Genomic DNA, 20,643 nt, shown 5'->3' with positions numbered 1-20,643 from the left:
CACGGGCCTCGGTCCCTTCCAGCTACAGGTGGCCAGGCAGCCTCGGGTCGAGGCTGTGCCCACAATGGGCGCTGGGAGGGACTGGTCCTCCAACCACCTGCTCCCACTGTTCCCCATGTGGGCTCCCCACTGTGGGCTCCCCTGGCTGAGGCGAGACTCGAAGACTCTTGGCCCTGATGGGCGGCGGCTCCAGCCCACCTGCGACACCTTCCTCATGGCCCCTGGGCTCTGGGCCCTGTCTGCGCCCTGGCGTCCCCAGGGCAGCCCCTCCCGCTGAAGCGACCCTCCCGCACAGCTGCCCTGGGAGTGTGCCTGCCACTGAGTGTGCCCGGGACGGGCCACGGGTGTGGCCCACAGACTCGCAGGCCTCACCCAGTCATTAGCAGGCAGGGTTTTCCCCTCCAAACCAGGGCGCAGACCCAGATTCTGGGTCAGCGTCTGCTGGCTGGCTCTCAGCTGCCACCGCCTCGGCTTGTCCTCTGTCAGGGGCGTCTGGCCACGTGCACCCTCAGTGACAGGGGCCCGGCCACTCGGTGCACCGGCCCAGGTGCATTCCGGCGACAGGCCTGCCTCCCTGGGGGAGGGAAGGGGGCAGCTCGGCCTCCTGCGGTGGCTCTCCCTGACGCCTGGGACCCACCGCGGGCTGGTGGGTCTGTGAGCGCAGGCGGGTGCGGTGAGCCTCTCCTTTGGCGGCTTTCCCTGAGTCCATCAGAGACTGCGAGGCTGAGAGGAGGGCGGGGGCTCATCGCGTCCATCCCAGGATCGGGGCATTGGGAAGGTTCTCAGCCCCATCTCAGAGGGCCAAGAGCTCCATTTTACTTCCAATCTTTTAAAAATGGATTCTAAAGTAATACCTGTTCCTTCAAGACAACTTGGAAAACAGAAAGATAGGGGGGGGGGGGGGGGCAACCATAAACCATAGCCCCACTACTCCAGAACAACAAATACGCAATCAGAAACCAACTTGAAATTTTTGAACTTCGATGTGAATTCCTTGTTGTTAATCCTCACCAGGGGATATTTTTCCATTGATTTTTAGAGAGAGCGTAAGAGAGAGAGGGAAAGACAGAGAGAAACATCGACGTGAGAGAAACACATCGACTGGTTGCCTCCCACACTCGCCCTGACCAGGGCCTGGGCTGGGGAGAAGCCTGCAACCGAGGTATGTGCCCTTGGCTGGAATCGAACCCAGGACCCTTTGGTCTACAGTCTGATGCTCTATCCACTGAGCCACACCAGCCAGGGCTGATGCGAATTTTTGATTCCTGTTACTCCTCACGAGACTTTGTATTTAATTGTCTATTCATCTCTTCTGTGTTCTCTTCCCCAGAAGATCCCCAGGTGAGCTAAGGTAATTATTGGGAAATAACAGTCATTGAAAAAAAAAAAAAAAGAATGGACTTCATTAGGGAAGCCACCACCCAGCAGGTGTGGTCTGAATGCCAGTCTGCCTGGGGAGCGAGAAGTCCCGGAGGTGAGTGGCCATTGCTCCCAGCTCCATCCCTGCCCATCCCGTGCAGGCACGGGCCTCCGTCTGCTGCTCCAGAGGCCATGGACTTGTAGGGAGGAGAGCCAGCGACGCGGACCCATCGGGCTGGCTCCGGGCCGTCTCCAGAACGCACTGTGAGTCTGCCTTCCCTCTGAAGAGGTCGCGGGCTTCTCGTCCGTGTCAAGGGGGGGCTCGGATCGAAGGAAGGCCCCGACCGACCGGGTGGGCTCCTGCAGAGCGTCCCGGGAGCCCCAAGTCTGGGAAGCAAGCCCCTCTCGTCTTCACGGCGCCTGGCTTCCGGTGCCGCCCTCCAGTGCTTCTCCAGAGGACAGTCCTGGGTGGCTGTGGGGAACGGCCTGTCTGGGGAGACAAGGGGCCTCCTATCGGGTCCGCTCTGCCCCACGGCTGTGGCCAGGCCAGCCGTGTCTGGGGGTTTCCAGTGTCGGTTTGCCTCCCTGAGGGGGACGCTAGTGACTCCCCCCGGGAAGGGAGGCTCGCTCCTTGCACTTGTGCGGAATCGCTGGGCGCCTCGGTCCCCACTCCATCTCCCAACATGCTGGGTGTGAGCGCAGATCGCGCCTATGTCCTCCCTGGGACTCAGTGTCCCCTTCAGAGCACAAGTGGCCCTGAAGGTGATGCTCACCGCCCTTGCACACCCACGTGTCCCCTCGCCCTTGCACACCCACGTGTCCCCTCGCCCTAGGACAGTGATGGCAAACCTTTTGAGCTCGGCGTGTCAGCATTTTGAAAAACTCTAACTTAACTCTGGTGCCGTGTCACATATAGAAATTTTTGATATTTGCAACCATAGTAAAACAAAGACATATTTTTGATATTTATTTTATATATTTAAATGCCATTTAACAAAGAAAAATCAACCAAAAAAATGAGTTCGCGTGTCACCTCTGACACGCATGTCATAGGTTCGCCATCACTGCTCTAGGATAAGTCGTGAGGGCGGGAGGCACGGCCAGGCAGAGAGCTGACCTCGAGGGAGGGTTTGGAGAGGCCTGTAGGCTGGGGGGATGCTGCCTCTCAGGGGAGCACCGTGTTGGGGCTCCGAAGGCCGCGGGTCGGTCGGCAGCATCGGCACAGACCAGTCCTCGGGCCTGGCTCACGGCCCGGCGCCTGGCACCAAACAGCAAGGGCTCAGAATAGTTCTTAAAGAATGAAGGCAGAGGTCTCCAGGGCCAGATTCGAGGTGAGGTGAGGTGTCTGTGTTGGTTCGCAGGAGGGCGGACCACGTGTACCACAGTGGTCAGGAGGTGGAGTTCCCGGTCTTCTCGCGCCTCCAACAGAGTCAGGGAGGTAGGGCTGACCATCACTCGCTTTACAAAATAAAACCGCCCGCCGGCGTGGCTCAGGGGTTGAGCGTCGACCTATGAAGCAGGATGACTTTTGATTCCCAGTCAGGGCACAGGCCCGGGTTCCGGGCTCGATCCCCCGTCGTGGGTATGCGGGAGGCAGCCGATCAGTGATGCTCTCATCATTGATGTTTCTATGTCTCTCTCCTTTCCTCTCTGAAATCAGTAAAAGTATTTTAAAAATCAGTAATAACCACTAATGTGTCTAGCGTGATCTCCGCTTAAAACAATGTCGATGCCTTAGAATAGCGGACCACAGACACGCCGAGGTCTCCAGCCCAGGGCTTCCTGCTGGTCTCCGAGGCCAGTGCCCGTCGCTGGGGAGGACCGGGCGTCACGCGGGTAAGGGCAGTTAGGTCACCCACGTGCTTACGCTCCTCGAACTCCGGGAAGGACGGGGGAGGGCTGGTCTCCGAGGGCCGGGGCCTTTCGGGGCAGGATGCCTACGTCCAGCCGGGGCAGGAAAGGGCCCGGCAGTGAGCGGCACTCCAGCTGGCAGACGGCTCACGAGGCTCACAGGATGGGAACGTGTCCGCAGCATCCTGAACTCGCAGTCTCATTGGCTCGTGAGGACGGACACACGTAATCTTTCCTGCCCGTCAGCCTCATGGCGGGGCTGTCCCAGAGAGGTGGGCGGGCTGCGCGGTCCCTGCTCGCTGAGGAGGCTCTGAGCCGCTCGGCCTGACCACCTGTGTCCCGTGCGCTCCGCGTGTGGTGTGGGTTCTCCGCAGGCTTCTGGCGATGACGAGTGTGAAAGGGCTTTTAAAAAATATATATACATTATTGTTGATACTATTACAGACGTATCCCATTTCCCTCCCCTCCCCCTCCTCCCAGCTCCTCCCCACCCCTCCAGGTCACCGCCCGACTGCCCGTGTCCATGGCTGTGCATATAAGTCTGTGAGTTCTTTGGTTTATCGCTCCTCATCCCCCTCCCCCCCCCCACCCCCCCCGAGGTGCCAGTCTGTCCCATGCTGCAAATGCTTCCTAACATCAGTCACTGTTAAAAGTGCTACCACATCTCACTGTCCCCACCCCTTCGGGGCTTGGATTGGCGGGTCCCACTTGTCAGCTCATCGGGAGCTGCCCCCGAGAGCCATCTGGTGGGCAAGCCCTCCTGCGCAGAGGGGCACGGAGCTCAGGCCCGGCTCGGGTTTGCAGGGCCCGCCTGCTTGGAGCTGTCCGCAGGAGGAGTGCCTCCTGAGCCCTGTTCTTTTCTTTCCAGACGGGAAGGAAGTCATCCCCCACCCCCACCCCCACCCCCCGGGTCCCGGGGGGAGCGTGGGCCGGAGAGTCAGAACTGCAGTCCTGCCACGGCCTCGGTTTCTGTGTTTTCTTCTTCACTTTGTTTACTTACTGTATCTAGAGACAGGCCGGCCCCCTCACCCTCCCACCCACCCACACCCTCCAAAATAAAAACCGAGAGAGAGTTGCTCAACTTGGGTGTCTATCCATCTCTTGGGAAATAACCAGCCGCTCAGCTATTTTAATTGATGGAATAAACAAAAACGAGCCTCGGGCATCTGGGACGGGTACCCACCCATCTGACACGTTTGGGTCAGTGGAGGGCCTGTGATGACGGATGGGAAGGCCAGGCTGCGGGCACACGGGGGGCCTGGGCAGGAGGCCGGTGCTCAGATCCAATGCTTAGAGGTGGGGGCAGCTGAGACCTGGCAGGTGCAGACTGTGTCCCAGGGCTGGGAGTTGTGGAGCAGCATCGAGGGGGAGGAGGCCAAAGTCGTTCCCCCACCCCCACCCCCCACCCCAGCCATCTAGGAGATGACAGTTTGAAGCTCTGGAGGGCAAGGAGGCTGCCTGCCAGCCTCCAGACCCTAAGCCGGAGAAGACCAACGTGCAGGCTCCTACTTCCATAATCAGTTCCTGTTCCTGAAACTCGGGGGGGGGGGGGGGGGGGAGGGGCGGTCTGCCTGGGCATCGCTGTAAACCGTGTGGGTGTCTGTGCCAGAAAGTGCTCCTGGATGGAGCTCCAAGCAGTTTCCTCCCGGCTCCGGGCCGGGCTGGGCCGGGTCTGGCAGGGGCTCCGAGGCTTCCCCTCACCTGGCTGGTGAGCCCCCGCGAGGGTGCCCTCGGAACTCCTCAGGGATGTCTGATCCCCTCCACCCTGGGCTCTGGGAGTGGTGCCCACGGAGGGCCACCCACCCCGCGAACGTGAAGCTCCTGTTACCAACCCAGCTGACTCCTCCCCCGCCCAGCCCACGCACCTGAGACCGAAGCCACCCCATCTTCTATGTCTGTTCCTTTCTGAAACACCCTGGGGGTTACTGATCTTCTCTTCTCTAATCTATTCCCAGACCATCTGAGCCTTTGTTCATCACCAGCTATTTTTAATTTTTACTGAAAAAATATGTGTCATCGGGAGAGGAGGGTGCTTAGACATCACCAGGCTCGGGAGGGCGGGGCGGGGGGGGGGGAGTTCTCCCCAGTGTCACACAGCAATAGGCGTACGGTCAGGGCCGGGACTCCTGACTTCTTGGGGCATATACCAAGTGGCTCAATGAGTTGAGCATCGTCCAATGCACTGAAAGGTCGCTGGTTTGATTCCTGGTCAGGGCACATGCCCTGGCTGTGGGTTTGATGCCTGGTCAGGGTGGGTGTGGGAGGCAATTGATTGATTTTCTCACATCGATGTTTCTCTCTCTCTCTTCCCCTTTCTCTCTAAAAATCAATAAAGACATTATACTTGTATTTGTCAGGATGCTTTTGGCTTCAGTAACTGACCACGTAACTCACGCCAGCGTCACTGGAAGCTAGCGGCAGGGGCTCAGGGTGGCCCAGCTCCAGGGTCTCTACGGAGCCCTGACCTGCACCCTCTTCACATTCTGGCTCTGTCCCAGGGTCACTCTCTCCTCGGGCACATGGCTATGGAAGCCCCTGGCGTCTACACCTTCCTTCCCAGGACACCAGAGGCTGGAACAGGGCAGCATCCTAACATCTCAGCAAAGAGCCTGCGATTCACACTCCCCCCCCCCCCCCACCCCCACGTCACTTACATCACCCGCCCACCCTGGTCCGGTCAGGGTGGAACTCAGTGGGCTGACTGCATCCGGGCCAACTCCTGACCAGTCACTAGAGGGGAATTGTGGTCACCCAACCAGAGCCCCTTCGGGCTGGGGACGGTCCTCTGTCCCTGGGCGCTGGCTGCCTGAGGGAGGGGGTGTGGGCACGGCGAGTATATGTGCTAGCATGCTCTTACTCCGCCACGAGCCTCTTGAAGACCCATTTTGCTCTGATGATGGCTCCGTCCACAGTACCCGGCGTAGAGGGTTTGGGGCACAACCCACTTGGGGAAATGGTGCTCCCCCATTCAGTCAATAGAAAGAGGCCCCTCCACGTAGCTTTGGGGGACCTGCCGGTGCTGGGCCCATTTCCCTAGGCTGTGGTGCTGAGGTGGGCCGCTGCCCGCTCACTGTTGCCCTCCCCACTCCAGAAAACTGCCCTTGTCTGATAGCAAGTGACACCCCAGCCCTTGCACCCTGGGGCAGACACAGCCACTGATGGACAGATCCCCTCTGAAAAGCCAGAACCCTGCCTCATGGGCGCAATGCCGCCATGTGCTTTGGCTCCAGGGCCTGCCCCTGTGGATCAGGTCAAGGCTGGATGTTACCTGTAGCAGCCACATCCTCCTGGCTCCGTCCCTTTCCTGACCTGCTTTCCTCGCTTCCCACTCCTCCTAAGAGCACGCGCTCAATAAGTAACGCACGCTTGACTCCTCATCCCAGTTCTGCTTCTCAGGAGCTCACGACAACACAGCATAGATGGCCTTCGCTCTTCCCCACCAGCTCAGATCCAGGAAGATATAAATTTCAGGAAAGAAAACAGAGAGAGAACAGAGGACCAAGCAAAGAAATCTGCCTTTAGCTGACGTACAAGTTGGTGTAAAGATCACTGATAGCAGCATGGCCAACTAGAGAAGTCAGCAAGCTTTGGGGATGACCATGCTTTTGGCAGCTCTACACAGCATGAGAGCTCACGGTGAAGGGAGAATAAAACATGAAAAGCATGTCCCCCCCGAAGCTCACAGCCCTGTGGGGAGATGTCCACGCTGAGAGGTGGTGAAAGGAGCAGCAGTCCTACAGCCACCAGGACTTGTCCTCTTCATCACTCTGCCCCTTCTCTTCCCGGGAACAATACAGGGAAGAAGGTGTGACAGAGACCTGGGTTCTGGAGTGCATAGTCCCCACTTACAGGGGATCCCAGACCAAGCGCTGGACTTCTACAAATTAGTGAATACTCTTTTGGTTGTAAGGGGGAAAATCCAACTCATAGCAGCCAACCCTCAAAAGGAAATTTATTGGCTCATAACTTGGAAAATTAGAGGTTGTTGGTCTTTAGGTAAAGCTTGATCCAGGGACTCCAAAGATGTCACCAAGTATTTCTCCCCATTTCTCTCGTGCTCTCTCTTCTCTCCTTCTACACACGGAAGCCAGGGCCACATTAGGCTCCAGGGCTGCATCATTAAGCCAGACCCTCAGAGTGAAGGCGCCTGTACATTCCCAGGGGAAGACACTGACTGATCTGATTTGGGAAACACTCACATTTCTTTACCAATCAGTGTGGCAGGAGGTGAAGTACTTTGGTGGCCTCACCGGGGTCACGTGGCCACGCTGCGGCGTTTCCTTCTTGTCACCCAGTGGAGTAGAGGGGGCAGTTCCTCAAAGGAATTGAGATTCTGTCACCCTACGATGGGGAAGATGGGGACACAAACAAGAGCTGTTTCCTCTGGTCAGGCCTCGCAGCTATGAAGGAGGACAATCCTTTCTTGTCCCGGGGCAACGGTCTGGGTGAAATGCTATAATGGACGCCAACGCGCTGATAAACCGCTGCGCACAGCACGCACGAGGCACTGTACTGCTTCTCTCATGTCCTCCTCACAGTGGGGCTCTTTTGTTCTTTTTCCCACTAACCGCAGGTCTACTCCTCCACAGGACAATCTCCGAGGAAGATGAACTTCACGCTGGGCCTGGGCCTGCTGCTGGCTGGCTTCCTCACTGTAGAAGGTCTTCGGAACCCCAGCTTTTCCCCAAAGAATCATGGCGCCGTGAGCCGGGACCAAGAGCAGCAGGGCAGGAGGGCAGCCCAGGAGCTCGCCAGGCGGAACGTGGGCTTCGGCTTCGAGCTGTACAAGAGGATGGCCTCCACTGGCCCCAGCAAGAACATCTTCTTCTCCCCCATGAGCATCTCCACCGCCTTCGCCATGCTGAGTCTGGGTGCCCAGAACTCCACGCTGGCCGAGATCCAGCAGGGCCTCAACTTCAGGAATATGCCGGAGAAAGACCTTCATGAGGGTTTCCATTACCTTATCCAGAGGCTGAACCAGAAGACCGAGGACCTCCAGCTGAGCCTCGAGAACACCTTGTTCCTGGACCGGAAGCTGCGGCCAGAGAAGAGGTTTATGGCAGATGCTAAGAACCTGTACAATGCAGACAGCGTCCCCACCAACTTCCAGGACATCAAAAATGCTCAGAAGCAGATCAATGACTATGTCAGTCAGAAAACCCAGGGGAAAATCAATAACCTGGTCAAGGATATAGATCCTGGCACTGTGATGCTTCTTGTCAACTGTCTTTACTTTCGAGGTAAGGCTAGGGACAGCTTGGCATGGAAAAGAGAACATGACCAGTAGACTTGGATTGAAAACCAGGGTTGGCCACCTGCTTGCTCTGTGACCTTGAATTCATAAGTGATTAATCTCTCAAAGGCTCACTTTTCCTATCTGCAAAATGAGTACCTTGCTACATAACTCATAGGGCAGTCATGGGTATTCGAAGCAAACATGTATGCACAATGAACTCTGTGAAGTCTAAATACTCTCCATGTGCGCTTTTCATCATTACTGATTATCCTAACACAACGCTGGTTACAGAGGTTGCAGTGACATTCTTTTCCTCATTTCTTAGAAAAGGAAAGTGAAATTTAGAGAGACATTAGTTGACTTACTCAGTCACAAAGCCAGTCAATGGAAGTGAGAACTCAAACCCACTTCTCTTGGCCCAGGAGATGTGCACTTTCCATCATTCTAAGTAGACGCCCGGGATGGTGATCGTGTTGTTGGGGATGGTGATGATGACCACTTTGGTGGTTGCTTTGATCGCCTATCAAACCCTGTAGATTCTCAAGTCTCAGGGTAAGAGTGAAAAGGAAGGTGGAAGAATATTCCCAAATCCACGCGTCATCCCGCCCACCATACACACCTACACGTTCACACAAAGGTTGGCCAACATAGTTAAGAATCAGAGGCCAACAGCCCTCAGGCCACACAAGATGACTGCTGGGCTGTCAGCAGATGGTTCTGAACATGGAAGTTCAATTCTCCCAAAATCCCAGGGAGATGAGTGGCAATAGCGGGGGAGTGGGAAGGGAGTGAAAATGGCAGACTGAAATCTCAGTCTTCCCAAAGCAGAGGAAGAAAGGGGAATCTGGAAATTCCTTTAGTCCCTGCATCCCCTAGACTACAAGAACCATGGTGATGATGATGCAGATGATGACTAGCATTCACTCAACACTTACTATACACAGTCGCTATGCTGTGCAACCTTTTCCCAGGCTCTCAGCAGCCCTAGGAGGTCTCCATCAATATTCCCTTTCCATATAAGGACACTGAGGCCCAGGGAGGGTAAGACACCTGCAAAGGTTATCCATGTAGAACAGTAGAGTGAGAATTTGAATGGTGGGTCTTTGAAGGTAGTGCAAAGACCCAGGTCTGGGTCTATGCCCAACAGCATCAAAGAATCCTCAAGATAGAAAAGGGGGGTCCAAACACCCAGCTCTGGGAGTTCACTCTCTTCAGCAGGCTCCCAAGGGCAGACTGTTCCATCACTGTGCTTAGTCCCGTGTGAGAGCAGCAACCCCAGGGCTGACTTAGAATAAAGCTGGGCATTGTCACTCACTTCAGACCCAGATCACCCCACTCAGTATAATCTAGTCCCCTTTGCTGGGACACAGCCCATAGCCTTTCTCACCCTCAGGAGTAACCTGGGCTTAGGGCTGCCGGAAGCTCTCCTCTTGGCTCAGCAGCCCCAGGCCTGGCTTCTATGGGAACCGGTAGTCAACTCCCAGCCCACCTCACCGGAAGTCTTGGGGGCATGTCATGAGAACAGGGACTCCTGAGGACATGTCCTGATATCCCAGAGCCTCCAAACCCGTTCCCTGAACTTCAGCATGAGGACAGAGACCAGTGCTTAGCGGGGTCCAGTCCCTTCTCCTTCAGGACACTCACACCGCTTTGTCCTCCTTCCATCTGAAGCCAGGTGGCTACACGAGTTTGACCCAAAATCAACCAAAGAGGAAGACTTCTTTCTGGATGAAAACAGGCCCGTGAAGGTGCCCATGATGTTCCACGGGGGCATGTATGCCATGGGCTATGACGAGCAGCTCGGCTGCACCGTCCTGGAGATGCCCTACTTCCACAACATCACGGCCACCTTCATTCTTCCCGACAAGGGCAACATGCAGCGGGTGGAGGAGGCCCTGAAGCTGGACACTTTTGACAGATGGAAGAAGTTAATCGTGCGGAGGTAAAGGGGGTCTGGTGTGTGTAGCTTCTTCCGTCCTCCTCCCTTCCCTCCTCCTCTCCCTCCTTCTTGTTTTTCCGCCTACTCTCTCTACTTCTTCTCTCCCAGGTGACTGGGCTCTTACCCTATCCCTGTCTCCAGGGTCATGCATCCGTCTGCTCACCCAGGACCTCCCCGGATGCCCGAGACATTTCAGTCGCAACGTGTCCAGCAGGAACATCCCCATCTCCCCTTAGGGAACCTCCTCCAGCTTCCGTCTCCTCAGTGGTGACTCCATCCTCTTAGTTGCCCACGTTTAAAACCCTGGGGTCCTCCTTGACCACTTCCTCTCCCCTGGCCCCTCAGTCTGCCAGGGACCCCGTCAGCCCCATTTGAAATATATCTGGAGCCTGATCCTTCCCACTTCTATGACCTGAACATCTTCCAAATGGTCTCCCAGCATCACCTCTGGGCCCTGCCCTTCACCATCAAGAGGATATTCCTAACAGAGCTGACGAAATGAACCTTTTAAACCCTCAGCCAGACCACGTTACTTCTCTGTTCAGAACCCTCTGGCCGATCTTCATTTCACCCAGAAAAAAAAACAAAACCAACTTGCCTCCTTTGCCTCCATGCAGTGCCCAAACCTGCCCTTTACTCCAGCGTGCCTGGCTCCTGTGAGTTCATCTGTGTTTTTCCCTACCATATCCTGCCTTCTTATACGCAGACTGCCTGTCTGCATCTATGCCACGTTGGCTTGTTTTTAAATGTTATTGTTTAAAGCAGGGGTCCTCAAACTACGGCCCGTGGGCCACATTCAAATACAAATATTGTATTTGTTCCCGTTTTGTTTTTTTACTTCAAAATAAGATATGTGCAGTGTGCATAGGAATTTGTTCATAGTTTTTTTTAAAACTCTAGTCCGGCCCTCCAACGGTCTGAGGGACAGTGAACTGGCCCCCTGTTTAAAAAGTTTGAGGACCCCTGGTTTAAAGTATTACAGAGAGTAGTGCATATGTCTCCTTTCTCCTCTGCTCATTTTATTGCCTGTCTTCCTGTGAGAGCACAAGCTCGGGGGCATGGGTTTTGCCTGTTCCTCTCATAGATGTACCTCAGCAATGGGAACAGCAGCTGGTACACAGCAGGCACTTAATAGATACTTGAATGACTGGATGGGGGGGAAGGTAAGTTTGGGAGTCATTGAGCCTGTCTCTGGCATTTAAAGCGATGACAATGCATGAGATCCCCAGGGAAGGAGAAGAGAGAAAAAAGAAGGAGACCAAGGGCTGAGACTTGAGCATCACAGCAGTGCGACAGGTGACAAGGTGGAGGCAGCCAAGGGTGAGAGGGGGTGGCTGCTGAAGGGAGGAGAGAGCTGGAGGGCGTGGGCTTGGGTTGGAGTGCTTCGAGATGGAAAGATGGCCCGGCCGGCGTGGCTCAGTGGTTGAGCATCGACCTATGAACCAGGAAGTCAGGGTTGATTCCTGGTCAGGGCACAGGCCTGGGTTACGGGCTCCATCCCCAGTGTGGGGCCTGCAGGAGAGAGCTGATCAATGGTTCTCTGTCATCATTGATGTTCCTATCCCTCCCTTCCTCTCTCTGAATCAATAAAAACATATTTTTTTTAAAAAGCTGGATCAGCTGTCTAGCGCTGGCCCCTGAGAGCTCGCTGTTGGACCCAGCAAGCGGAGGTCGGCAGCAACTCTGGGAAGAGCTGCTCTGGTAGCATGCGGAGGACACGCCTGATTAGAGTGGGCTGGGGCGATGATGGGAGGACGTGGAGGAAGTTGTAGGTACAACTTCTGCTGTGAATGAAAGAAAAGATGTGGCCTGGAAGCTGGAGAGGTGACTCAGAGCCACAGGAGATATTTTCTTTTCAGTATGTTTGCTTGATTTGAGAGAGAGAGAGAGGAGAGAGAGAGAGAAAGAGAGAGAGAGAGAGAGAGAGAGAGAGAGAGAGAGAGAGAGAGAGAGAGAGAAACACTGATGCAAGAGGGAAACATCAATCGGCTGCCTCCTGCTGCACCCCTTCCTGGGGATTGAGCCTGCAACCTGGGCATGTGCCCCAACTGGGAATCAAACCAGCAACCCCTCGATGCATGGATGATGCTCAACTAACTGAGCCACACCAGCCAGGCCCCAGCAGAGATGTTTTGTTTATTGGGATGGGGGTTATTACAGCAGGGGCTCTGCTCCTGAGAATGGTCAAATCAACACCATTTATGAGGGTGCGGAGAGGAAGGAGACCAAGGCAGCCTGGGTTCTTGGAGAGGCAAGCAGAAATGGGGTTCAGGGCCCGAGGACAGGAACCCAAGGCCCACCCTCGGAGGATGTGCAGCTGCTAACTCCAGGGCTGGGGTGAGCACGCGCTGGCCACTGACTGCCGAGCGCCTCCGAGCACCGCATGAGCTCGCTCACTGCCCTGGGTGCCATGGGCACCATGATGGTCGCACGGTGGCTTAGAGAGTGAGGCATGAGCTCCGAGTGGCTGTGACCGGTGCCACCTGCTGGGAGCTCAGGCCTCGCTGCCGCTGGTGTCAGGCCTGCTGGGTTGGGGCAGCTCGGGGCTGGGGCATGTGAAGGGTTGAGAGACCCTCCTCATTCTGTGCGTAAGGAAACAGCCTGAGCTTCCACGTCTGGGAGGAGTGTCTCGCTCACCACCTACCCTGGGGCCTGCCCTCACGTTGTCACCTCACACTCCCCAGGGTTGTGGACGTGTCCTTGCCCAGGTTCTCCATCACTGGCACCTACGACCTAAAGAAGACCCTCTCCCACCTGGGCATCACCAAAATCTTCCAGGAACATGGTGATCTCATCAGGATAGTCCCTAATCGAAGCCTGAAAGTGGGTGAGGTAAGCCTGCCCGGCCTGGGCATCACCCCTGGGGCACAGGCCCCCATCCTTCACCGAGCCCCCATCCCAGCCGCCGAACAAGCCGGAAAGCCACCCATGGTCAGGCCGGGTTCGACTCCAGCCCTGCCCCTCCAGCCATGTGCTCCCGGGGGATCGGGACCCTCCCCAGCCTCATGCTTTCAGGCTGTGAAATGAGCACCCACTCCCGGTGCTGTTCTGGAAGTTGATTCAGTGCAACAGACACTTGTTCAAGGCCCGGAACACTGATGAGGCCTTAGAACGGGTCTGGGTCTGAGCCGGACCCTCACTCAAAGGCGTCACCGGCCTGTTGGGAGTAGGTCGTGCACATGGTCTGCATGATTAAGAGATGAGCAAGCAAAGGGCCTGTGGCCTCCAGCAGGCTGAGCACCTGCCTGTCGGGGGCAAGCAGAGAGGCACACTTGGGGTAGGGTCCCCAGATTTAGAAGATGAAATACAGGCACAAAGGTAAGTTTAAATTTTAGATAAGTGATGATTTGTTTTAGTGTAAGTATGGCCCAGATAGTACATGGGATATACTTACACAAAAACTCCATCATTTATCTAAAAGTAAAATGTAACTGGATGGCCTGTATTTTATCTAGCAATCCTCCTATTAGGTTAAAAGGGAACTGAGGGGGGAAAGATTTCAACATGCAGAAGTGGGTCGGGGGGAGCTTCCAGGAGGGGAGCACATGGCACAAGGCTGGTGGGGGTGGGGACTGCCTGGTGCTCAGTGTGAAGGTCAGGTCCATCGGGAGGCATCCGAATTGCCATGCTGAGCTGGCGACCAGCTCCAACTCAGGGTTACTTTCCAGTTTGCAAAAGGAAGAAAAAGAGCTAATAGAGTCTTCTCACCTTAAACTTCCCTGCGCAGACATCTTAGAAAGGGTCGCACCAGCCACCCCTCCTGCAGGCCTCACGGAGCCCAGCGCCGTGTCCTTCCGCAGCGGGGGAGCCCACAGCCGAGCCTGTGTGGGCACAGCTCCTGGCCCGGTGGGAGCGGTTCGGCCTCTGTGAAATGGAATGAAATGTGTCAGCGTTTCACAGAAGCCCATCCCTTTCCCAGTGTCGATCGCCTGGTTGCAGGTGCTGATGGTCCTGGGATGGATGTGGGGTCCCAGACACGTCCAACAGCCGGCCTGGCATCTGGCTCCCTCGTAACCACCCACCAGCCACCCACCGGGGGAGCGGAGGAGAGTGAGGGGCCAGAGGCCTCGGGCAGGACACCACCTCCCGTCCATGGAGCTGAGGCTCCATCACAGCACTGGCTTCCCTGTAATCCCCAGGAAGGACAGCACCCCCTCCACCCCCACCCCGGCCCCACAGGGTGCTCCCCCTGCCTGGTTGCCCTCACGCTGCACCTCCTTGCTGAGTACCCGTTAGTGTGACAGGTGACAGCGGGAGTTCGGGAGGCAGCACCAGCGGTGACTGCTGAGCTGAGCAACTTCGGTTGCGGCCTCTCCCTCTGAGCCTCCGCTGTCCTTGGCTCACCTGAGTCTCCGAGTCGTGTGGCAACACTGACCTCGCTTCCGGTCCCCACAGGCGGTGCACAAGGCCAAGCTGAAGATTGACGAGAAGGGCTCGGAGGGGGCCGCGGGCTCCGGCATGCAGACGCTGCCCATGGAGAGGCCGCTAACCTTCAAGCTGAACAGAGCCTTCCTGCTGATGATTGCAGAGAACCTCACGCCGACCATGCTCTTCATGGGGAAGATCACTAACCCCACCGGCACATAAGGAGGGGTGCAGTCTGCGCAGAGCCCGTGGCCCGGGGCTGACAACGCTTCCTTCCCCCAGGCTGCGACCACAGGTTCACCGGCACCCGCTCCCACCTCCTCATGAGCTCCAAGCAGGCGGCACTGCTGGCGCCCAGGCTTCCGTCCTGCCCTCCCTCCTTTCACACCTGGGATTAGACCCCCCTGCCTTCCCCCCTCCTCCTCCCTCCAGGATGGAAGTGATCCCTCCCTCTACCCGCCCCCCGTCTCTCCCCCTCCCTCCACCACCCCCCCCCCGCACCCCCCGCGGCAGAGGAGTGCTGTGATTTAATAAATACCTAAAGTACTAGTTGTCTTTCGAATAGAAATTGAGTCCAAGCTCTAGCGGTTTATTCATCTTCCTTTTAAACTAACTTTACTCAAAAGGCGACTACTGCACATCTTAAATATTTTTCTGCTGAATTCCTACTTCACAGCCATACTTTCATTCTGAGAAAGAAAAAAAGGGGGGGAGTTGGGTGGGACAGAGGGAGACTCTACCAAGTAGAGGGAACGGCATGTGCATAGGCCCTGGGGTGGGAAGGTGGCATGGACAGTGACCTGAAATGAGATTCATGTTGCCAGAGCAACAGGCTGAGGCAGGAGCGGGTGGGAGCCGGGGAGGTGCTCGGGCCTGTGGGCCACAGGAGACTGCAGGCCTCACGGGAGACCCGGGACAGCTGCTGCAGGTGTTAGTTGGAGGGTGACCGAGGCAAACTCATCTGCTGTAAGGGTCCCTCGGACTGAGGCTGGGCTCCCTGTGTCCCCAGTGCCCAGTGCATGTCGTGGTGAGGGAAGACTGAGCTGCAAGCCCCATGTCCCAGCCCGCCAGCCCCTCCAGACCTCGGCTCTGCTCTGGGAGGGAAGCTAGGCCTGATCTTCACCCGAGTCCGCAGGCGCACCCGCTGTGTAGCCGCCTCCCGCTTCTGCTCAGGCCACCCTCCACCCCACCGGATGCTCTGCTCGCTCCCTCTCTCCCACACCACCCGTTCCCCTCAGGTGTCACTCACCCTTCTCCTTCCGTGAAGCCTTCGGGCCACATGCTTGTGGACTGACCGACCAGCAGGAATGAGTGGATCCTGACTTCTCGCCACCGGCTCACTGAGTGCCTCTCCCAGCCGAGCCTGTGGAGGTGCATTCTCCAACCCGCGCCCCGCTGGACCTTCCAGTTAGTGACCAGCCCATTCGGCGGATGAGGAAAGTGAGGCTCGGGAAGACACGTGATGTGCCTGTGGTCACACAGTGAAGCAGCACAGAGCTGGGACACTTATCCATTCATCCAGCAAATATTTGCTGAGTGTCACCCTGTGCCGTGAACAGCATGCACAGAGCTCCTGTTCTTGTGGACGCTGTGGGCAGATGGTAGGCCACAGGGCCCATAAACGAATCGGAACATTAAGTGGAGCAGGTCAGGGAGACTAGAGGTGCTGGCGGGGCTGCGGTGGGCAGGTCGGCCTCCCTGGGAGTGGCACTCCCTGCTGAGACAATGAGTTTTGTGATTCTGCTCTGCTGCATGACCGGGCCCTGGAGCCTCTGCCCAGGAGATGCCACTCAGGGGTGCTCTTGATGACAGGAGGGGCTCAGCCCCAACCAAGAATGGAAGTGCCCAATGCCAGGAAGCCAGGGTTCAAAGGCCCATCTGACAGGAGTCAGCTGGCGCCAAAGTGTCACCTCCATGTTCATCTTTCCATGCGTCCACTGAGTCACCGGTGTTTACTGAGCATCTACTACATGCCAGGTGGTGTGCCCGGCAGGGAAAAGCCCAGGGAGAGCTCAGGGTCACATGGCTGGCTTTGTCCCAGCCGGGCCCATCCCAGGGAGCGTTCCCAGGCTGCCAGCTTCATCCCATCCGGGCCCAGCCCAGGGAGCGTTCCCAGGCTGCCAGCTTCGTCCCATCCGGGCCCAGTCTGGGGAGCAAGGCCAAGGCACCTTTCTCCTTGGGAAACACGCTCTCGGCTGCTGCTCGTTTCCCAGGTTTCACTCATTCCTGGATGGTTCCCACGGCCGTGGCAGAAGCCTTGTCGATTCTGCACTATTATTTGCTCAATAATAAATCAGCCTTATCAGACCTTTAAATCAGCTTTAGAAAAACAAAAGAAATGTGTTTAAACTGAAAAATTAGTATCAAAACCCAGACAACTTGCCACAAAGAGAAGTTAACTGTAAAAACACACACAAAACAAACCTCTGATTAAATTCCACCGAGACTGTCACCGCTGCAGCCGGGGCCGAGGCCTGCTCTGCTTTGTTAAATGAAATGTCAACTGTAACGGAGAAATAAATAATTTAAAAAATAAACTTTATTTGGATTTCAGCAGTTGTTCTCACTAGCACCCTCCATCTGTCCTGGGCTCAAGCCACGGCGCTGCATGCCGTGGCGTTTCCTGTGCGGACTGCGGCCGGGCCTCGGAGGGGCTGGAGTCGCTGGGAGGCCCCGGAGCCAGGCCGGCGGAAGGCCCCAGCCCCGCTCTGCCCGGGGTTTGGTTTGTGAGATTAGTTAAGACACTTAATCTCACCGAATCTGCTCCGCAATCAACAGCAGATATAGGTGAAATTTTAAAATAATTTAAAAGAGAAAAATATGAAGATGTAGCCAGGTTTTAAAAGTGATATGAAGATCTCCACAATCCAGCAGTGGGACAGAAGCATTAAAGTGTGTGAGGCAGGCAGGGGATTCCAGAGTCAGGAAAAGCGGCGACTAGCCAGGGCTGCCCTGGCCGAGAGGTTCTGAGAAACAGGCCTGAGATGAGGCTCCAGGGTCTGCATCTGCTCCCGCTGCGCCAATCAATTGAGCTGGGTGGGTCCGATCAATTGGAGAGGCGGCCTTCCCTTTCTGGGAGGCCCTGAGGTCCCAGGAACAGGAGCTCTGAGCTGGGGGGTATTCCTGGGGAGCTGCTCTCGGGGGGGGGGGGGGCAAGGGCAGAGCTTGGGGGGCAGGAAGACCCAGATCCCCTCACTCCCAAGTCTTTTGGTCTTTCCCTGGAAAGTGACTCAGTAGCTCTTGGTGGGGCCTGGGAATCTGCACTTTAATGAGACCAGTTTCTCTGGACAATTAACCAACCTTGGGAAACCCTAAACTCATTCAGACTGCCAACTGCTTCAAGTACTGGGGGTGGGTGACTCAACAGAGCCTGGCCCTCAGGGTTCCAGCGTCCTCCCACACCTGCCCGGCATTCTGCTCCCTCGTCCCGTCACTCGCTGATCACAGTCCCTGCTCTAGAGGAAGTCACACAAGGTCCAGGCGATCTGACCGGGGACAGACACACAGGAAGGTAAACTGCTGTGGGCACTCAGGTGTGGTCTGCTCCCGGGAGGGGCGGGCTTTCTGTGGGACTCGGGAAGTCTCTGGAATGGGCGATGCAGAAGGAGCTGCAGGATGGAAAGGCCTGTCAGGTGGTGAGTGGGGAGGGCCATCTAGAGATGGAATCATGTGAGATCCAACAAGGGGGCCTGGGCAGGGCCACATTCATTCCCTTTTATTGTGTTTGGTCTTCTTTATTAGATTAGTTTACACAGAGTGAGTTACACATGCTTCTGGCCATTATTTCTTCAAAAGTTCCTCTGGTCTCCCTGGCCCCCTTTAGCCTAGAACGCCAACTGCCCACGGTAGACTTCCTGCTTTTGTCCCGCGGGTTGCCGGGGCTCTGCTATTATTTTTTTTCCCACAGTTCACTCTCTCCATAGATAGTTCCTATGGCTATGTCTTCAAGCTCACTGATCTTTTTTTCTACACCTTTTCTCTTAAACCTAGCCAGTGAGTTTTCATTTTGGATATTGAATTTTTCATCTCTGAAAGTTTGATTTGATGCTTTTTCATAGTTTTGACTTTTCTCACATGATATTACAGTGTTCTTTACTTAAGCATATTTTAAGTAGATGTTTTACAGTTCTTGCCTGTTAGTTTCATAATCCCAGCTATAGCTGGGTCTATTTCTATTGACTGATTTTTCCATCTGGTCTGGGATTACATTTTTATATTTATTAAAACATCTAGCAATTTTGTATTGGATGCTGGTCATTGTGACATTCCCCTTTTTTGGTCTGGATTTTTTTACCTTTCTTTATAGTGTGTTGACACCTGTTTTGACAGTCAACTAATTATCAGGTACTTGCATGTTTTCAAGCCTTGTCAGTGTATCTAGACCAGTGATGGCGAACCTATGACACGCGTGTCAGAGGTGACACGCGAACTCATTTTTTTCGTTGATTTTTCTTTGTTAAATGGCATTTAAATACATAAAATAAATATCAAAAATATAAATCTTTGTTTTACTATGGTTGCAATTATCAAAAAAATTTTATATGTGACATGGCACCAGAATTAAGTTAGGGTTTTTCAAAATCCTGACACGCCGAGCTCAAAAGGTTCGCCATCACTGATCTAGAGTAACTTTTTCATTTATTTTTTTAAAATATACTTTTATTGATTTCAGAGAGGAAGGGAGAGAGGAGAGAGAGAGAGAGAAATATCCACGAGGAGAGAGAATCATGGATTGGCTGCCTCCTGCATGCCCCGCACTGGGTATCGAGCCTGCAACCCGGGCATGTGTCCTGACTGGGAATTGAACCATGACCTCCTGGTTCATAGGTCGGCGTTCAGCCACTGAGCCACGCCAGCCAGACTAGAGTAGCTTTTTTAAATTAAATATGTTTTTATTGATTTCAGAGAGGAAGGGAGAAGGGAGAGATAGAAACATCAATGATGAGCATCACTGATCCGCTGCCTCCTACACACCCCCTACTGGGGATCAAGCCCACAACACAAGCTTGTGCCCAGACTGCACATTCAACTGTGACCTCCAACCACTCAACCACTGAGCCACGCCGGCCGGGCCAGAGTAGTTTTAAACCAGTCAGTTCAGCCCTAATTTCAAGAGGCAGCAAGTAGGCTCTGTCCTGAATGCCCCAGGTATTCAATGAGGTCTCCTCACCCCCGCTGACCATAATCTAAGTATCTCCCCACGTTATGTGAACTCTGGGGGTTGTTCCGAGTACATCCAGTAGTTCCTTGTCTTGGTTTGGGGGCTTCGGGGATTCCTTTTTTATTTTGGGGGCTAGCCTCAGAGGGTTTATGCACACAGAGCTCAGCTCCGGTTTGGTCTTAAGCTCATGCCCACCTCCGCAGCTCAGCTGGGCTTCCGGGGCTTCCTCAGACAACGCACTCCGTCTCCTGGGCCCAGGGAGCCTGCCATGCGCCTCAGCTCCTTCCCTGGACAGAAAGCGCCCTGGGCAGCAACTGGGCATTCACAGGGTCCCCCGCGCGTCTCCCTTCTCCGCCCGTGCTGCCCAGTGTCTAATTGTTTCTTCTTGTTTTCTTCAGCGTCTCGAGTGTTTTAGAAAATTTTCTAATGATTTAAATGTCCAAAGGCAGTTACTGTCTTGGCCAGAAGTGTAAGTCAACTCGAATTTCATATGTGTACATACCTATCACCTTCATTAGCACTAAGAGGCCTTGAAAGAGTCTCTCTTGCTCATTTCCAGTCAGATCAACCCTCAGAGGTAAATTACTCACTTACATTCCCATACTCATTCATTCACTCATCAAACACGCCCTGAGCCCTGAGCCTTGGCCATACAGCGATGTACAGGGAGAACAAGAGAGGCAACCACCTTGATTAAATTTCCAGTCACACAAATGAATGGGAGATTATGAC

At 55.1% G+C, this 20,643-nt stretch overlaps 1 protein-coding gene across 1 annotated transcript; it reads left to right on the top strand.

Annotated features, from left to right (window-relative positions):
• The first annotated feature begins 1,458 nt into the window (after positions 1-1,458).
• SERPINA12 (serpin family A member 12) lies at positions 1,459-15,294 on the top strand. Its single transcript, XM_070402224.1, has 5 exons — positions 1,459-1,623; positions 7,800-8,450; positions 10,118-10,388; positions 13,070-13,217; positions 14,781-15,294. The coding sequence occupies exons 2-5, from the start codon at positions 7,817-7,819 to the stop codon at positions 14,970-14,972; spliced, it is 1,245 nt and encodes a 414-aa protein (XP_070258325.1). The 5' UTR covers positions 1,459-1,623; positions 7,800-7,816; the 3' UTR covers positions 14,973-15,294.
• The last annotated feature ends 5,349 nt before the right edge of the window (positions 15,295-20,643 follow it).

Source organism: Myotis yumanensis, unplaced genomic scaffold (genome assembly GCF_028538775.1).
Source record: "Myotis yumanensis isolate MYYU_CA2020_CCGP unplaced genomic scaffold, mMyoYum1.0.hap1 SCAF_1, whole genome shotgun sequence".
NCBI lineage: Eukaryota > Metazoa > Chordata > Mammalia > Chiroptera > Vespertilionidae > Myotis > Myotis yumanensis.
This window is presented reverse-complemented; position numbering and strand designations above follow the sequence as displayed.

Excerpts from the sequence above, each read along its gene's own strand:
- SERPINA12 (XM_070402224.1), top strand. The coding sequence starts at position 7,817 with ATGAACTTCACGCTGGGCCTGGGCCTGCTGCTGGCTGGCTTCCTCACT. Across the intron at positions 8,451-10,117 it reads CAACTGTCTTTACTTTCGAG|CCAGGTGGCTACACGAGTTT; the intron begins GTAAGGCTAGGG and ends TTCCATCTGAAG. Across the intron at positions 10,389-13,069 it reads AAGAAGTTAATCGTGCGGAG|GGTTGTGGACGTGTCCTTGC; the intron begins GTAAAGGGGGTC and ends CACACTCCCCAG.